The sequence below is a fragment of the Cimex lectularius genome, unplaced genomic scaffold (genome assembly GCF_000648675.2).
Source record: "Cimex lectularius strain Harlan isolate CLEC.00 unplaced genomic scaffold, Clec_2.1 scaffold263, whole genome shotgun sequence".
Lineage (NCBI taxonomy): Eukaryota > Metazoa > Arthropoda > Insecta > Hemiptera > Cimicidae > Cimex > Cimex lectularius.
The window spans coordinates 112,501-133,286 of record NW_019392788.1 but is presented as its reverse complement, the minus strand read 5'-3'; the positions used below and the strand labels follow the sequence as shown (position 1 = coordinate 133,286).

The following is a 20,786-nucleotide window of genomic DNA, read 5'->3' as shown; positions in this document are numbered from 1 at the left end:
GTGGAGTTGATCTAGCCTGGTCCGTCTGCGAGATGATGTGACTAGTCTTAGGAATTTGTTCTGCATCCTTTGTATTTTTAGCAGATTCGACTTGCATGTAATACTGGACAGGCGTAGAGCAATTTTATACCGTGATCAATTTTAACTTTTTAAACGTTATTAATGAAATGAAAAAAGAGCGTTATATAATTTTTACAGCCAATGTTTATTTTACCCATTTTATATTCATTAGAGACATTTTCTCAAAACTGTAATTACGAAAAATGGTCTGACGCGGAAGTAACGATAAATTTATTAAAAAACAAGCATTTAATTTGAGCACTGTAAATGTACATACCCGTTAAAATCAATAATATGTAGATATGTTTCCAATAGAAATTAGTTCATTTTATTGCTGTTGCTATAGCTGTACATACTGCTTAACTTCGTCTGAACTTTTGTGTATCAGATACAAACTTTTAACCTTTTGAGGCTAACGTATGAAATATTTTGCTTTGCATAATTTATCCTTTATACTTATAATAGCCGTGATTATAAATAAAAACTTCTTGTACGGACAGGATAAATGATTAGGTCTTATTGTTAGATGACCTGTAAAGAGCAAGTCCCCTTCCTTTAGAAACTTACAACGGACTACTTAGAAAGTTTATAAACTTAGACCGTTTTAAAACCCTCATTTAACCGGAGCGTGCAGCCGGACTGCAAGGATCGCAGGCCAAATGGCTTATTTTTGCCAAAATTCAATAAGGCCGGTTTCATTGCCAAAATGGAAACTTTGGAGATTCAGTGCTCGTGTTGAGTAACGTTCGATTCAACCTTGGACACAGTTATCCTTTCACTTTGACAGACCTACATGAATCGTTTATCATCTGCATCGGAGAAAACTTGACTCTATGCATAAAGCTTAACAATTTTTGATTGATTCTTTTATTTTTGAAACCTAAAAGTTTAATAGTTTTTCTTATCATTAAGATTTAATTTAGTGTCACTTATTACTCTGACCTTATTATTTAAGTAGAAAAATATTAAAACAATCTGTGCTTATATTTCACAATTATGCGGGAACATTGTGAGCAGGCCATAACAATAATTTTTCATTAGCCCTTGCGTCTCTTTTTTTCGTTCTTCTGATTCATTAAAAAAATTGTTAACCTTCAACAAGTTTAAATTCTGTCCTTATCTATATGTGTACTGGAGCCTTTTTGGTAAAAATCCCGTGACTATTATTAAATTATTTTTTGAATAGTTTCTTCATGAATCAGAACGTTTTGATTTAACTCTCCAAGATAAAAGAATACGGAACTATTTCAAATAACAAGTACATTTTTGAAAAGTTGGACGCTGAATATAGTTATGTAAACAATATTTAACATGGAGCAATGGGCTCTCAAGTTATTTCCTTAACACCTTGATCAAAAAATCTGTCCACGAATACAAACTTAAAGAAATTAGTGTTTGACAAAGAAAAGTAAATAAAAATTGGTTCTTCTTGGAGGATTTTGAATAATAAAAAAAGCTTGAAATTTTTTAATACATAATGGTGGATAATAGGAAGTCGGCATGTTTGTTCTCCAAGCACCGCAGCCTCTGGCGTTTTGTACTTTCCTAGTTCCTTAGTTCCGCGCAATCGACACGATCCTTTTCCTAAGAAGTACGAAGTAACTGATTGTCACTGATACATTCCTTTTCCTGGGTTTTCTTTGCACCCCAGCCATGTCTCCATTGAGCGGTTGCTTCGCATTCAAGATAACATGGTTGGCTGTTTCCTCCTTCTCATTTCATAACCTATAAACGGGGTCATCACATGTTGTGTACATGCTTTCTCAGTTGCCAGTGACTAATATTTTTTTTTAAGTTTTACTCTGTCTAATTACATCAATTTGTTTGCCAGTTTGGGTGTGGGGGTCATTAGACATGAGTTTACTGCATCTGGCACTTGGAATTCGACAACTTCTGCTTTTATGTTTTGTGCACCCATTCTGAGATTGACGAGTCTGTGTTGAATCTTGTTATCCCAAGTATAGGTTCTGGGACAATACAAGGTATTCGGCTATTCGGGTTAAAAACTTTGCCGGTAGATTCTACATTCAAAATGGAACCAAATTTCCTAATGAACTTTGGTCCGAATGACTACATTTTCGGAGTTACCCCACTTTTTCTGATTTTTTGAGATTTCACCACCTTGCTTCAAATAAACAATGATAATTCCAAAACTAAAAGGTTTGGGACAAATCCGTTGATACCGTTGAAAAGTACGTAAGATTTCGAATAAGTGTAATCAATACTGAACTTGTAAACGTTCGAGAAATAAGCGTTCTAGTAGCAAGAAATTAGAAATTTTTTTTTTTTTCAAAATTGAAAAACTTACTACGGTGAACCTAAACTACTATTTCCAATCCTAGAGATCAGCAAATTTCAGCAAACGTACACCATTTAAAATCCTTTTTTCCTTACCAATAATATAAAATCCTTACTAATCCATCAGCCACTGTTTTTTTTCATTACTCCATTAATTTCTTCATCTTTGAAGAAAGTAATTAACGAAGAAATTACACCACTAAAAAAGGATATTAAATGGAGTACGTTTTATGAAATTTGCTGGTCTCTAGGTTTGGAAATAGTAGTTTAGAATCACCATAGTGATTTTTCAACTTTGAAAAAAAAGGTTTTTAGTTGTGATAAAAAAGTCAGTGTCACGAGCGGGATTCGAACCCACGATCTTCGGCTTGATACGCCGCTGCTATACCACTTGAGCTATCGTGACCTCGATCCACTCGGACACCAACTTCCCATCTCAACCGCACCTTTTGAATTTTCCCTCCTTTTTGCCATTTTTCAAATGTCGTGTAATCGGGTTGGATTCTCGACGACAAATGAAATAACCACGGAAAGCTTTAGTCAAGCACACTTCATTTTTAATCATTAAATTCACTAATTTCGTGGTCCGCTTGACCAACTAATATATTACAATTAATTAAGGTTTTTAGATGTGATAATAATTGGTCAAGCGGACCACGAAATTAGTGAATTTGAAAAAATTTTTTTTTCAAAGTTCTCTCTACTAAAACGCTTATTTCACGAGCTCTTACAAGTTTATTATTGATCACATTTTACTGTAAATTTACCATAGTTTTCAGTGGTATCAACGGATTTGTCCAAAACATTTTTTTTGAGATATCATTGTTTATTTGAAGCAAGGTCGTGAAATCTTTAAAAAAAAGTGGAATAACTCCGAAAGATTCGACCATAGTTAATTAGGACTTTTTGGTTCCATTTTGAATGTTGAATCCACTAGCAAAGTTTGTAACACGAGTAACCGAACACCCTGTATATGTCCTTACAGAACCTATTCTAGCCAGTTTGCTTCTTCATTACCCAGAATTCTTTCTATCCTGGCACCCAAAATCAGGTTGTATATTCCCAGGTGGACACTGTAGACTTGCAATGGCTTATTGTACTTTCCTAGTTTTTAATTCGTTTCAATTGACTCGGTCCTTTTTTTACAGAAGAATTAGGTCATTGCTACATTTTCCTGGATTTTCTCGGTACCTTGCTTAAGTACCTACTTCCGGTTATGTCTCCATGCTTCTCATTCGAAGATAATATGGGCAGTTTTTTTACAATATTGTGTGGATTTATCTCACATGCCAGTGATCGGTATGCTTTCTCACTTCCCTGAGTAGTACCCTGTCTGGCAAGGCAAGGTCTTGCAGATCCTCCTCTGACCAGTGTGTCTTCTTTTTCGTTACCCAAAATTCCTCTATGTCCTTGTACCCAAAATATTACCAGGTTGTGGTGTTTCCCAAAGTTTATGAGATTTCGCATTCACCGAGTAATTTTAATGTGAGTTTTTACATGCTTATGAGGTGCTTTTTACAGTGCAATATGTTTTATGATTTTCAAAGGCGCAAGCGATGATGGCATGCATTTCAGCATGAAACACATAGGTAATCCTTATATTAAAATCCATTAGACTGAAGTTTAGTTTTTACGTTCTTCGACTTACTTTGCAAACCGTAAAACTATTTCTTACATTACAAGAAAAATTGGAAATGATTCTTCTGCTGGGAACAGTGAACCGAACTGAGCATCGGGCTGAATCGCGCTGTAATTAGTTTCACCTAGATCGTCCTGTTAATCAATGTGTACGAGGAAATCGATGCGATATTTTTCTTTCTGTACCACGAGCAAGTCAAATGATAAATAACTTGGTCATTGGTTGAAAATGTAGAAGATTTCATTTATCCGAAAAACAGGGTTTGAGAAATGTTTTTTACTAATAAGTTGAGAACTGTTGTTACAAGTTAAAAACCATTTGCACCGTTCAATTCAGCACGAAAAACCCTTTAAAATAATTTCCATTGATAGCTATCACGCCATTCGATATAGTTAAGTTCTTATGCTGGAGAGGCCTATATAGTTGTTATTCAAGGAGTACAAGGAGCTGTCAAATGAGAGCATTATACCCCCCCCCCTCGCGGGTAACAATTGTAAACAAAGACGGTTTGTTAAGATAAGAAGAATGCCGTCCGTGACCCGACCTTGATCCTAAGCCCCCGGAGGGCATGCTTGACTTTTCATACGTTCGGTTTGAATGGGGCATAGCGACCGGCTCGATTCCGGCTAAAAGCGTATCTCCGCATCCTGAATCACAAATAGCACTGCCGCAAATCCGTCACACATTTCAAACCCACAAGCTCAGTCGTTGAAAATTTTTCCATGTGCCATGGAACGACATCTTAAAAAAGCTAAGTTTATAGAATGCGTGATGCACGCATACGACACACGGCATCAACGGCAGTATTAAACAATAAATGAACGAAAAAGTACTTTAGTCAATGAACATACAAGAATAATATTTTATATAATTATAATATTAAAAACACTCTACGGCTATGCTTTGCTGATTGGCAATAAGTTTGAAAATAAACAAAACAAATAAATGTGTGGTGGTTAGTGACCGTTAGTCGATGATTATTCCGAAATCGTGAGATGCGGTCTGGTGTGATGTAGGTTTCAGAAAAACATTTTCTTTATCGTGCCAAGGTTTCGATCTTTACTGAGATCATCTTCAGGGCCTGGGATTTACAAACATTGTTTACATTTAACAAATACATGTAGGATGTGGAAAAAAGTGAATTTATGCAGTGCAAAATATATTTTTTATATCCAATCAAAGTTTTTTTAAACAAATAAAATTATTGTTTCTTACAAAATAAAACATTCTGTAAGAGATCTCGTTATTAACTTTAAATGTGAAGGGAGACATAAATAAATAAATAATATAAAAGAATCTTTACTGATTTCTGATTTGTATTAGTGCAAATCTGCACAGGAATGTACATAAATACCGCCTGTACAGAGTTGAGCCTATCACTTCACGCAGTCCACCGGCAATTGAATAATTAACAATAAATTACTTTTTTTTACCATCTACGTAATCTGATCTTAAATCAGAACCATTCACACTCTCACTCTAAATATGTTCTTTTTTTAAGAGGGTTCGCAACAGCAGAGGTCATATCACCTCAGGGCGGTTCCATTTGTAAGTATGTTGGGTTCGAAGCAGTGCCGCTGGATTCGAACCCGCGACCTTAACCTTGAGTCGACTAAACCGTTGCGGCCACCGACGCCCACAAATATGTTTTTACTTATTTACATACTATTTATTTAGTTAGAGTATAGGAGTACACGATATTTCTCCATCACCGTTATAACGATAACATTACTAACCTAATTGAGGGTTGAGGGGGTACTCAATATTTCGCCATCTTCTCACTACACATAGACGTGAATAAATACATACTCTCTCAACCAACGTTAGGAACACAATAGTACGATTACTATCAACAATAAAAGAACCCAGTTTCCTCCAAGAGTCGGAAGAGGGAAAGTAGATACTCGCTCCCGTGTTTAAACACAATTCTCATATTAGGTGGGGCACCAACGCGAGCTTTTTTCAGCTCGAAAGTAAATGTCCTTGTTTGAATCTCGTATGGCCTATTCTTAATCGGGTGAGGATAATTCATCTTCTACGAGCTAGGCACTGAGAGGCGACCTGTAGACGGTGTTCTTGATACGCGAGAGCTTCTCTGCTGATCCGGGTCACGAACGATGCCATAAGAGAGCCATTAACAATTAAATAAAGAAACTAATTCTTTTTCATATTGCTCCAGGCTTCTTTACCAAAATTTAATAACTTGAAATAATATGTGTTTCTTAGTGACCGGTTGATTCATAATTTGTTGAATTCGTGAGGAGCGGTCAAAAATGTGGTAGTTTAGAAAACACCTTTTTCAATTTTTACTGACGTTTCGACCTTTAATCGGTTCATCTTCAGAGCCTGGGAAAATTACCAAATATATGTTGATTGAAAAATTACAATGCACATATAAATATACATTTTGAATCAATTATTACATTTCATTTTATGTGAGTATGTAATACTTGGTTCAAAATTTATATTTACATCTGTGTTGTATTTTATCCTATCACCATATGTTTTATAATTTACCCAAGGCATGAAGATGACCCGAATAAAGGTCGAAACGTCGGCAAAAAATTGAAAAAGGTGTTTTTTTAAACTAACTTATTCTTGATCGCTCCTTACGAATTCAACAACATTGAAACAATAATGATTATTTAAAGAGAACATTAGATTTTTTTTAATATGTTGGTAAGTAAACATAAGTGATTTGCATATAATTCAGATAAAATTGGACATTTTTGAAAAAATGAAAATCTCTTCTGTGTATAGTGCACCAAGAGCATAGGTTGGAAGGTGAAGGTTTGTAATTAGGAGGAAGCAACCCAAAGCAACGAGAGCAAAAAGAATGGAGGAAATTTTAATATTACCGGATGTATTAAAAAAATTTTGAATTATAACAAAATTTTTATATAGTAAGAATCTGGAGGAATTGCATGTAAAATAATCATATCAAAAATAGTCAGTGAATGCATCCAAAATCTCCAAAACCTGCGCACACACAACAACCTGATGATATCTTGGGTGCCAGGGCACAGGGGAATTTTGGGTAAGGAGAAAGCAGACATTCTGGCCTGGAGGATCTGCAAGACCATACATAGTCCGCGAACCTATTCTTGGGATAGCAAATACAAATATAGAATCCTCCATCGCAGAATGGATCCAAAGAAAACAAAAGGAGAAGTGGATAATTATAGCGGTGCCAGACATAGTAAACTTATGATGAAAGTTACCTGCCTCACCAAGACTGGCAAAAGCACTGCTGTAATTGGAGAGGGCCAAACTCAGAGGAGTGGGACTACTAACCGGTCGCTGATATCTGAAAAAACATCTACACAACATGGGTATATACAACGATGATCCCATTTGCAGATTATGTAATGAGGAGGAGGATACAGCCACTCATATCATCTTGGAATGCGAAGCAACAGCTCAATGGAGATTTAACCTAACGTACGGAAAAAAACTTAGGGAATCAAATAGCCAAAACAAATATAGAAACCTCCATCGCAGAATGGATCCAAAGAAAACAAAAGAAGAAGTGGATAAACTCTAGCTGTGCTAGACATAATAAACTTATGATGAAACAACCCTCGCCAAGACTGGCAAAAGCACTGCTGCAATTGGAGAAGGCCAAGCTCAGAGGAGTGATAGGACTACTAACCGGTCACTGACATCTGAGAAAACATCTACACACCATCGGCATATAGAACAGAGATCCCACTGCAGAATATGTAATGGGGATAAGGAAACAGCCACCCATCTTCGAATCTAAAGTAACAGCTCAATGGAGATTTAACCTAAAACCTTAGTGAATCAAATTGCAGCAGCGACAGTCAATGACCTGATACTTCTAAGAAGAAGGATTGAGTCTTTTGCACTGAACTAAGTAACTACGAATGTACAATAAGCCAGAAGGCTGCAGTGCCTTGGGAGTTTAAACCCCACTCCCTACTATCCTTTTTCACCATACCATACCATCTGGAGGAATTTTGAACTTGAGTCATCCGTCTCTGTAGGAGGTACGGATGTTTTGGATAACCTTATGCAAAATCGGCCATTCTTTGTTTTGTTGTGCCCAATAATTTCTCGCGCGATCATCTCATAGCGAAACACCCTAACCTTAGGGCCAGTTTTATCTATCAATACAGTACAAATGTATGCTAGGATGTTGTTGATGTAAATTGATAATTAAATAATTAAGGCCCTGCATTTGACGTTATATATCGTGAAATCTTGTCAACATTTCTAATTTTGAACTATCTGTGACCCACCTGTACTCTTTATCTTCATCAATACAGTGCAAAATATTTTGTTGAGAATTTTAAAAAATTGGAATTTTTTGCATTTATACTGTGATACATTATCTTTTAGTATTTTTTACTAAGAAATTGTATTGTGAAAATCGTATGACGAAAAAACAAACATTATATTTGTTGTAGTCATTGCTTTAAGTGTTCAAAACAAAATTTACATCTTAAAACTTTTCACTGTAATAAGCTTCTCAAGTATGATAAAACCCCGATACAAAACACAAATCATCCCATTATGATGACTAATATTGAATGGATACGCACACATGATTGGTTTTAGGAGATTTTATCCAAGATATCGTCGACCGGACGTCATCAATCAAATGAATCGACGGGAGAAGGAAAGCTTAGAAGTGTTTTTTTAGGGGAAGTACAAAGATAAATGTACACTTAGCAACAAATCATTCTAAAAAGTCATAATTTTTATTGGATTGAAATATCAGTAGCTTGTATTGAGTCGGGATAAATGAACTGAACATTTTTTTGATGAATCAATGGGTGAAAACATTTAAGTTTTGATGTTGTGGTCTAGCACAATCCGAGTTGTGATCTAGCACGCCATTGGATTCTTGCAATCAGGGGAGATGCACTGAGGCATTGGACGGATTCCCTGAGTGCATTGTGCGACAGATTCTCGGTGTAACATCTCGTCGTGCTTTTGTTCAAACATACGCTGAGTTGAAACGCCTCGGAAAATCGGCACTGGTTGTCTGGGAACGTAGACACGTCGGGCCAGGACAACAACGAATGCCGACGATACGTCGAAAGCGGGACGGTTCAGATTCCTATCGCTAATCGACCCGCTGACTCTAAACAACTCTGATCTATAAAGAATATCGTAAACCACAGCAGAGTCAATGGACCAGGTCGTCTCAGAAGGTCTTGTGCGTTGACGATTGGTAGACGGCCCCGGAGAACCTCCACTTACTTAAATTCATGTTTTAACTGTTTCATGAGAATGTGTTTATATGCGTGAATATGGTGCAGTAGAAGAGTGTCGATGGAGGAATATCAGTTAACCCCATCGAATCTCAATCTTGTAAGTATAATTATCTTTATGCGTATAAAAGGAAGAATATTTAGAACTCCATTATCCTACTTTTCAGTGAAAGGTATGTTATTAAAAAGAAAAGTTTTTAAGAAAGAGTGAGTTAGTTTAGGTTACAAATGCATGTATTGTGGGCTGAAATGACCGTGTTGTCGATAGCCCCTTAAACCTAACTGAAACCTAAGACCAAGGTCTGACCAAAATGCCGAGTTGGGTAAATCTCGCGGCCTACCATAAGAAATAATAGGCTCGGTTCCGCGTATGTACACAAGAAAGTTGTTACATGATCTGATGGTCTAGTGCCAAGCAAGTATTCCTCTTGGTGGTAAGGTATTAGTAGTAAAAGAGTTAAATGAAAAATGGCTACGTAGAAAGAGTATCGATAGATGCTTTATTAATGAGTTTGGTGAAGAAATAATAAAATTTAAGGTGTCGGGATGAATATAAAGCATCAACGAAGTTCAACGGTGTCATGGTCACATCAACATCAACGAATCATGTCAGTGATATGGTATGAGAGATTCTAAATTTTCTGCTGTACAATAAAGCTGACTACAGCTAAGCCATATGGGTGCAAGTGTAGTAATATGCTTCTTTTCGAACTATAACTAGTCTACAACGGCTGTCTAGTAGTCATTTCAGTGATCTTGGATTTTAGTACACAGACTGCAGTTATAGTATGTGAGTTCCATTTAATCGATGCCAAGTTACAATCTTGAGAAATACAATCCAAGAATCTTCTAACCAATTTTGGAAGAAAAAAATTACAGAATGTGTCAAGGGAAGCATGAATAAACTGTGAATCCTAATACGATTCTTAACAGGACACTGCAAGTTAAATGAACACTTAAAGAAGATTGGAATAATCCAAAATGGCACATGCAGATTTTGCAAAGAGGCAGAGGAGATACCAACATATCTACTAACAAACTGCCGAGCTACACTAGCCCGCAGGAGGAAATATTTTGGGATATATAATGTGACCATAGTAGAGCTTGAACCACTGAAACCGGACCTATCAATCTAGTTTCTTGATGAAATAGGACTCACCGATGTGCTTTAGGCAGAGCACGGGGATACAATAGCTCTTAAAGGGCGCAGTATACTATACCCAGAAATTAAACCTACATCTGCATCTACAATATTAAGAAGAGTACACGATTTGCTTTGGGAATTAAAATATTGTTGAGGTAATGTAGAGTTCAAATATTCTTTAAGGTCTTTACTAGGTGAAAGAATAGCTTATAAATACAAAAATAATCTTTCTAGTCTTCATACCGTTTTAAAGTCAAAAGAGCTTATTGGCACACGATCTAATGTGGTTTATAGGGTGTCCTGTGGTGGTTGCGACGCTCAATATGTTGGACAAAGAAAGCTAAAAATTCACTTTAGATTGAACAAACATAGATTGGATTGTGTTCATAAAAAGCTGACCACAGTGTTGTCCTTTCATGCTACAAAGAATGGTCATTTTTTCAAGTTGGACTCCACGGAGATCTTGGGTCGAGAGGTCGGCTTTGAGAGAAGACTCCTGTTGGAAAAGGTATGTATCCATTTAACGAGGAGTGCCTGCAATTTAAATGGTGACGAACAAGGTTCCATCTCAACATTTGCGGGGCTATTGGAAATTTATAAAAAACGGAAAAAAGGTGGCGACCGTTAAAGGGCGCATAATGGGGAGTGCACAGAGGCCTTCACTAACTGTAACAGTCCAACCTTAGGTGAGGTGACGTTGTGTCGTGTTCTCTCTTTTTTAATTTTTTTTTAATTACATTTATTTGGTATTTACAACTACAAGTGATGTATTAAGTAAATATGTTCGTATATGTTGAATTATCATTTGAGGCTCTTGTAGGAGAAGTTGCCCAGTGGTAACACTCCTTCACACTGATTCTTGTTCAATCTTCACACAATGAGAAGGTCTCGGGCTACTTTCGCTTCAATCGTCTTGGAGGATTTTCGGGTAGGGTTGGAAGTGATAAATTTCGTACGAATAGATTACTGTGTTTTCAGTTATTGATGAAATTTTTTATATCGGGTTTTGATGAGTTCATGTACAAACGGGATGTGTAGTTCTTTATGGATAGTGTAATTTGAAACATAAAAAGGAGCATTTATAATTTGACGGAGAATTTTAGATTGGATTGATTGGAGACGTTGAGAATTGGAATCCTTGGTTGAGCCCCACACTTCACAACCGTACGCCCAGAGAGGTCTAATCAATGTCTTGTAAATTAAATGTTTATTTTCAAGGTCGAATTTTGATCGTGAATCGAGTAGTCTTTTCACCAATTTATAACGTCGGTTTGTTTCCTGTCTTTTCAGTCTTGTATGGGGATTCCAAGTCAGTCGTTTATCCATGAAAAGTCCAAGATAACGCACAAGGTCAGTGGTAAGCAATGGAATTCCATTTATACTCACCGCAGGACAGACATTTTTACGTAAGGTAAAATTGATCTGTGTGCTTTTCGTTAGGTTTACCTTTATTCTCCACTTTGTGAACCATATTGTTAATTCATTCAGGTGTTGTTGTAAGTGTTGGGTGTTAATTGAGGGGTCCGAATTGCGTGAAAGAATCGCTGTATCATCAGCGAATGTGTGTGTCGAAATGTTAACGTGTGTAGGGATATCTGCAGTGTATATGGAAAATAGAAAAGGGCCAAGTATGCTTCCCTGAGGAACACCCGCCCCTATGCGTACATAAGGTGAGAATTCAGTTCCCTAACGGACTCGACAAAATCGATCCGTCAGATAAGATCTCAGTATAAGACAGTACATATGAGGGAGGATGTTCCTTAGTTTTCAAAGCAAGCCCGAGTGCCAGACTCGATCGAAGGCCTGTTCTAAATCAAGAAAGACACCCAAGCAATGCTGTTTTTGATCGAGGGAAGAGGCTATATTGTCAGCAACACGATGTAATTGTTGAGTTGTCAAGTGAAATGTGCGGAACCCAAACTGATGATCTGGAATAATATTAGAATTTTCAATTATTGGCAGTAATCGTCAGAGAAGTAGTTTTTCTAGTATTTTGGCAAGGATAGAAAGGAGACTAATGGGTCGATAGGAATTTGGAAGATCAGAAGGTTTATTTGGCTTATGAATCATTTTAATTATAGAGAACTTCCATTTCAATGGAAAATATGTGGTCCTGAGTACAGCGTTGTATAAGTATGTTAAGTATAGTAATCCTCTGTGGGGCAAATTTCGTAATATTTGTTTTGTAATTAGATCATAACCTGGAGCTTTTCGTGAGGGTAGTTGTTTAATAGTGTGTCGTATGTCTGATGGAGTAAACGCTTTAGGAGGATAAGAGAGTTGCAAGGGGACATTCAAGTCGTGTTCAATGTTAAGCTGATGGTCATGATCAAGTATGTCATGGTGTGCAGTAAAAATTGTGGAAAGATGCTCTGAAAACAACTTAGCAATGTCGGAATTGGATTTTGCCCAAGCGTTCTCATCTTAATTTGTAATCCTTTGTACATATAATTTAAAAAGCTATAATTCTAGTCATTAATGTAATACTCTGAGATAACATATGTTTTTAATGTCAAAAATAGCTAGTAAGAACAAGTTGGACTTCTAATGATATGAATTATTAGTGAGGTAATTTAAAAAAAATGTTATTATATATATAAATTATTGTCAATTGTTAATAATTACTCACTACTTTACATAGATGTCTTGTTCACCATGTATAACTGAATGCTGGCCATGTGCTTCATAACCTAAACCAAAGCACTTTTACATTAGTTTTTTTTCCGATGAGAATTTTTTGCTCTTCTCTCTTGGGAAAGTATGCATTATTGCTTTAATTGATTGTTGAATTTATATTAATTATGTATATTTTTCTTAATAAATAGGCCCTGATGATGGCAACATAATGTTGCCGAAAGCTTGGTGATCCCAACTTTGTCTTTCTTTCCCCTAGTAAAGACCTTAAAGAAGATTTGAACTCTACATTGATTATCTGCAGGTCGATCTACAAACATCATTGATGAGGTAGACTGGATTTAAGGCGAAAGAGCCATGTTTCCATATCGTGTGGCACAAGACAGGATGAGGATTAGGAGAGACCATATCTCTGATATCGACGTATATGAAGGTTTTGTTATCGCTTCGAAGAGAACGAACAGCACTGTTGAGGGTGTAAAGGAGTGGTGCCAGAATAATTCCTTGGGTAACAATAGCCTGGAATGAACCTTGGACTACATGAGCATGATGTGTGGACGAGGTAGTAGTAAGTAGGAAGAAATATTTTTTTGAGTTTTCACAAACGATCCAGGTGCCATAACCCGTCTAATCCTTCAAAGAAATCAAGCACGGCAGTAGCAATGTTTCACTAAAGGGTCGTAGAGATGGTTCCACTCTTTTACCATATCAGAACAAACCTCCGGATGGGGTGGGCATTTTGTATACGATAAAAACTCATATGTTATCACTGAAGTGTAATACAATATCATCGTTTTAATAATAATACGATTATATATTACAGTTACTGCTTAAGGTTCTTAAAACCAAATTTACCGTCGGAGGAAATTGCGGATCAGACATGTCGATACCTAGAAGCATGATAAATGCAAAAGGGGAGGAAAGCCGGCCTTGGCGGTCGGGAGGAAGGTTGTCGGGGCGGGACGAAATTGGCAAATCTTGCAATTTACAAACCGGTGTTGAAAGAGATAAGATATCGCAGGTCCGGATCGATCCCGAGCCTTGCCCTTCTGGATTGGTCCGTGTAGCCGATTCGCTCTAGGAAATCGTCTTGAAGCTGCAACGGCTTCTCCGACGCTCTCAGCGGCCTCGGTTCGTCCCCACCGTACTGAAACATTAAAAAAACTGTTAACGGATTGGCTAAAACTTGAAAAATGGAGAAAATCGACTGGGCAAATAAAAAGATACAGGGTTTGAAAATTGACCACAGGTCGAACCTGACAAAAATACTACTTGAACTATAATAAAACCATTAAATTGATTATCATATAACTTGATATAAAATGGCGTTAAAATTAATCAGAAATATGATATAGACCAATGTTTCCCAACCTTTTTTGTGCCATGTCCCACTTAGACTTTTTTAAATCTCTTCTGCCCCAACCCCAACCCATAAGTACATAATCTATAATATTAAAATGCTCACTGAATAAAGATAAAATTTATGCGAAAATCACTATAGAATAAATGATAAAACACAGTAGACAAATCTTTTTAAAACCCCGAAAACCATTAAAACTCCGCGTCTAAGGAGTTGAACTGAAATATGAGAGTTAATAAATTATTTGATCTAGAACTCATTTTGTGATGTTCTTCGATTTTTAAAATAAGTTATACTCCTTTAACGCACCAATATAGACATGCTTGCCAGTATAGTCGGTCGTCCTAAAAAGGACAATGAGGATCTTTAACGTCCGCACCTAGCCCATTCGGCCTTACCGGACGTTTTGATTCTCAAGATGAGAGCTGACGCACCTCCGCTGAGTTACTGCCGCAGCATTGGTGTAGAGGCAGCTCAGCCCCGAGGGGGCATTAAGCATCGAACCGTATGCCGCGCGCAAAGGGCTACCTAAGCCGAAATACATCAGCCTGGTCTCCCGCGCACTCCCTAGATAGAGAAGGCAACTCTACCTTCCAGACTATTGGGGCTTCTCTAGGGTAGAAACTACCGGATCCGCTCCGGCCGCGGTTTTGGTTAAAGTGGAATTACTAACCACCCCCTAGAGGAGAACTGCCTACTGTAAAAGCCTCCAATCGAGCTCAGCCTACACCTACGTGCAAAGCATACTCGAATAGGAACAACCGATTCACTTCCCGTCCACCACTACTCACGCATTCGATGGACTTCTCAGCATAATCATTCACCATTATTTTGATCCCGGACACACCCATTGTAGCCAAGGGTAGGCAGGGGTTACACGGAAGAATGAAGGCACCTCTATTGAAAGAGGGACGTGGATGAGGACACGAGGTACACCTTTCTTGGGCCCCAAGCCTTAACCACATTGTACCACCCGTTGTCGTTGTAGTTCCACATTAAGTGGGCTACAACTCTCTGGGAGATTAATAAATAACCCTAACCATCCCTAAATATAAAGAGGCAGCGATCAAACGTGATAAGATCGGATCAGTAAGAGTAAATCTTTAAAAATTAAAAAGAAAATAATAAAAAAATTATATTTTCAAAAAGAGAAAAAAACTGCTACAGATTTGATTGAAATTTACAAATCTAACAAAATATAAAATAAAATGCAGTTTTCCTCATGTAAATCATAATCTTAGAAACTAAGTAACACAATTCTCGGGCTGTATTTCATTGTATTTATTTTCCGTCACCTGATAAATCTGATATATTACTCTTCAATAGAAAAAATATTAGTTAACATTATTTCACGTGAAACATGGCGATGTTTTGTTCAGTGCGAAATTCATCACTAGTATTGATCTCGATTATGAAGTTTTATGCGATTAGAAACGTTTGTTTCTTAAACTATCGGGCTCGGGCTCATAAATCTCATTTAACATTAATATTATGATACATAAAGATAGGGATTATAAATTGCAGTATTGTTTTTATCTAAAAATCGAAACGCCACATCATATTTTCAACTAATCGCTATATAGGTTTGGAGTAAATTATAGATTACAATTAATTAAGGTTTTTAGTTGAGATGAAAAAAAGCTAATGGTACGAGCGGGATTCGAACCTACGATCTTCGGCTAGATACGCCGCTGCTCTACCACTTGAGCTATCGTGACCTCGATCCACTCGAGCAACTTTCTATCTCAACCCCACCTGATGAGTTTTTCCTCCTTTTTGCCATTTTTCAAAAGGTGGGGTTGAGATAGGAAGTTGGTGTCCGAGTGGATCAAGGTCACGATAGCTCAGGTGGTAGAGCAGCGGGCGTATCTAGCCGAAGATCGTGGGTTCGAATCCCGCTCGTGCCATTAGCTTTTTTTCATCTCAACGAAAAACCTTAATTAATTATAATAAATATTAATAATAAAATATGTATTATTGTATTTATTATTATTATTTATTGTATGTCATTAAATTAACTAATTTCGTGGTCCGCTTGACCAATTATTATCACAACCAAAAACTTTAATTAATTGTAATATATTAATTGGTCAAGCGGACCACGAAATTAGTTAATTTAATGAATTAAAATGAAGAACACTTCACTAATGCCATTTCATTTGTCGTCGAGAATCCAAACCGATTACACGACATTTGAAAAATGGCAAAAAGGAGGGAAAACTCATCAAGTGTGGTTGAGATAGGAAGTTGGTGTCCGAGTGGATCGAGGTCCTGATAGCTCAAGTGGTAGAGCAGCGGCGAATCTAGCCGAAGATCGTGGGTTCGAATCCCGCTCGTGCCATTGACTTTTTTATCTCAATTAAAAACCTTAATTAATCGTAATATATTAATTGGTCAAGCGGACCACGAAATTAGAGAATTTAAGGAAGTAAATTATAGAGGTGTTGATATGCAAAAGCCAGAATTGGTAACAAATTATATAACCCTATAAGATTACGTTTAAGGAGTTATTTAATATTTCATGAAATTTTTGCTTTATTTTAAGTTTTTCTCTTTTGCTAAATCTACCCAAAGATTTAAAAAAATCGTTTATCATTATTCTAGAATTAGGACATTTAAAATTAATATAACTTGTCGAAGTAATGTACATATCATTTATTCGATACTTTAATAAAATATATTGAATCATAAAAAAGCCAGACTACAAAGATTTAACGAATAATAATTTAAATAACTGCAGCGACGACAGTAATTATTATGCGATATTGAAAAATAGCACGAAATGCTTGAGGATCGGAATAACCCAAGGTTCGACAAATAAATTCAGTTATTTCATGGCGAATATTCGATGATTATTCTACTAAATGAATGAGAATCGGCACATAGTCGAATAAAAATCTAAACGAGTTATTTTCAAAATTGACCCACTTGAAACTCAATTGCCTCCCAGTCGGCGTAGGCACTAAGTTGGAAAACGCTGGTATGGACTGTTACATAGTTTCTAATATTTTTCATAACGTTTTAAAACTCTCAGAAACTTTTTATTCCTCATTTCTGTAAATTAAACTTCAATAATTTTCGTTATTTGAACCAATGCCAAAAAACGCCAATATCACTAAGATCGAAATAACATCATTTCACACTAATAAGTCATATAATTTAGTTATTTAAAAACTTATTTCTTGCCAAAAGAACTTTATGCTTATTAGATAAAATTATAAAAACTGCTTTCAGAATTGTTTTCTTGAAAACACCAGGATCGTACGTATATCCTAACTATTATTGGTTAATTTTTAGATTAATCACGCCCTGCGATTTGCAAAATTAAAAAGACTCATTTAATGCAACCATTCATTCAAATCTTACTTGAGATACAATACGACTATACTAAAAAAGTGGTGGAAAATCCGAAATATCCAACCTTCTTCGTTGCTAAGACGATCTTCATTCAAATTTCTCAATGATTTGATGTAGGAGATTACCAAATTTCGTTTCGAGAAGTGTTATTTACAGTCGGAATTGCCGCTTTAAGGTCGTTCAAGCTCGTTTTTCAAAGCTAAGCCTTTTATCAGGGGTTGCACATGTTTTGTCCCACGCATGAAAATACGTTTTCTTTTATATCACTGCCAGCTCCATGCATGAGCATGCGTGTTCTAACTTTTCTACTTTTGTATTACATAATAATATGGAGCTTTGGCCAATGTTTTAAAATGTACTGATTACAGATTTACATAAGCTAAAACCATTACATACGTGTGTACAATGTTAAGCCACCCGGGTGTTGGCAGTCTGAAGTCAGATCTCTAGCCTCCAGGAGGGCTCTAGTGGCTATCGACAGCTAGGTCATTTCAGCCCCAACCCAATCACGTCCTAGATCCGGCCAAACCCTCACTCAGTCTTAAATACAATCTTACTTATTTACATATCATTCACTTAATCATGGTGACGAGTACTCAACATCCCACCATCGGCTGTTTTACACTACATATTCACGCCAATAAACACTTTCACTCTCTACATACGCTGAGTATACAAAAATATTAGTGTTACTAGTTACTCGCTGCTGTGCTCAAGCACGATTCTTTGGATTCCTAACCCTCACTGTATGGACAGGAGTTGCACCCTTAAATTAGGCGGGACACATCGAGTAACCTTTCTCTACATGCCGAACTCATAGGCTGGCTTTGGCCTAAAAGTAAGTGGTAAGTGTGTGTGTAAGTGTGGTAACCTAGCATGGCCTAGTCTTAATCTTCTTCTACGAGTCAGGTTCTCTTAGGGTGACCTATCGACGACAGTGCTCTTGATACGCGAGAGTTTCTCTGCCACAAACGCTGCCAAATTTTTTTATCAACTTTTTACTGCATTTTTAGCGTCGGATCGCGATGGTTTAGTACGGAGGTTGGGACGGGCTCGAGTATGTAAACAACAACCACCGAGGGGCCGAGACACTCCAGTTTCTGATATTTTTCCAACAATATCACAACGACATGCTTTCTGTATTTGAAAGGACAAAGAGGATCTTTAACGTCCGCACGTAGCCTATTCGGCCTTATCGGACGTTTTGATTCTGAAGATGAGAACTGACGCATCCCCGCATACGACAGAAGTGTGTTACTGCCGTAGCGCTGGTGTAGAGGCAGCTCAGCCCCGAGGGGCCAAGACAACTTCGCTCTCCGCTTGCCCATTCCGAGTGGTCGGGTCCGCATTAAGCATCGAACCGTATGCCGCGCGCAAAGGGCTACCTAAGCCGAAATACATCCGCCTGGTCTCCCGCGCGCTCCCTATATAGAGAAGGCCACTCTATCTCCCAGAGTATTGGGGCTTCCCGAGCTTAGAAACTTCCGGATCCGCTCCGGGCGCGTTTTCGTTTAAACTGGAATTCCTTACCACTCATTAGAGGAGACCGCCTACGGTAAAAGCCTCCAATCGAGCTCAGTCTACACCTACATGCAAAGCGTATTCGTGTAGGAGCAACCGATTCACTACCCGTTCCCATCCACCACTTCTCACGCATTCGAGGGTGTTTTGAGCATGATCATAGCGTCCTCAACGCTTATACGCTGCCGTCCGATCAGAAGATCACAGATAGAAGGCAACCTCTTCTCTAAGTACCCGCTAGGAGTCTCACCACGGCCAACTACGAATCCATTCCCAGTGTAACAGGGGGCTGAACCTTGGAACATTTCTGTTACCCCGTAGTACATATGGCTATGCACCCTCCCCCGTCTATGCAGAGAGGATCTGGTACTCTAACTCTCGTGTGCCTCTGATAGGGCACCCGCCCTCCCATGCCGACCCGAGGCCGACACGAGTATAGCTTGTGCTTTAGAGAGATTGCCAAGCCATCAAAGCTGCACCATTATTTTGCGCCCGGACACCTCCCCCCTTGTAGACAAGGGTTGGGAGGGGTCACGAAACGATGAAGGAACCTCCAGTGAGAGAGGGACGTGGATGAGGACACGACGTACACCTTTCTTGGGCTCCGAGCCTTACCCACAATATCACTACGACAGACCATTGTAGCAGACCAGGTAGACTCGAATCACCTTATGCGCTTGCCTAAAAGCATACAATTATTTTTGGCTCATAGAACAATTGCAAATCTTTAAATCACGAAACTGATAATCTAACCCCCAACATATGCGAAGGGTTTTAGTTTATATTCAGCTATAATACACAAATCAAGCGCAAACAAGTTAGTTCAAACTTAATTTGGAAGCCAAACAAATTGAACATGCTAGTCCGTTTTACATTGATTCAATCGTTTCATTTCCGGAAATTAATGGGTGGGTTGTATATCTCGTTGAAATATCAATTCGTAAATTCACTGTTTAAGTACCATAAGTTTCAGAACTGTACGTAGATGTTCATATCAGTTAACATTGAACAATATTATTAATAGTTTGGAAGTCCTGATGAAAGGGATTGTGTATTGTCGTTTCTTTCATATTGGCTCCATCACCTGACTTTTTAATATTACATTTTACAGGCGTACCCGATTGCCTGAGTTAACTACCACTACCTTCGGAAAAATGATAGTCCAGACTATGTTCCTCAACCAGTAGAGTAATTGGAACTCCCTGCCCAGCTAGGGAACTCCCTAACCATCCCTAAACGTTGAATGATTCCGTAATCAGTTTTAAGATTTATATTAAGTATAAATTAAATGATATTTATTTAAAAATTTAAATAATTGCGGTATTATTAACTAACCTACCTTTATGTGATGATCACATCATAATATCCGATTAGTAATATTCAGAATTAGAAAATAGCTACCAACTTATATGAAACTTCTTCTTTCGGTATTTTTTCTAATTTCAAAACAACGCAGAGAGAGAGAGAGAAAGAGAGAGAGAGAGAAAGAGAGAGAGAGAAAGAGAGAGAGAGAAAGAGAGAGAGAGAGAGAGA

General features: G+C 37.6%; 1 protein-coding gene across 5 annotated transcripts in view; it reads right to left on the bottom strand.

Moving 5' to 3' along the window:
* The window catches only part of LOC106667006 (protein phosphatase PHLPP-like protein), a 227,194-nt gene that overhangs the window by 125,026 nt on the left and 81,382 nt on the right, over window positions 1-20,786 (bottom strand). For all 5 annotated transcript variants that reach the window (XM_014394591.2, XM_014394593.2, XM_014394592.2 and 2 more), the window contains exon 3: window positions 14,009-14,162. In XM_014394591.2, coding sequence (XP_014250077.1) covers window positions 14,009-14,162 — 154 coding nt within the window. The remainder of the gene's footprint in view (window positions 1-14,008; window positions 14,163-20,786) is intronic.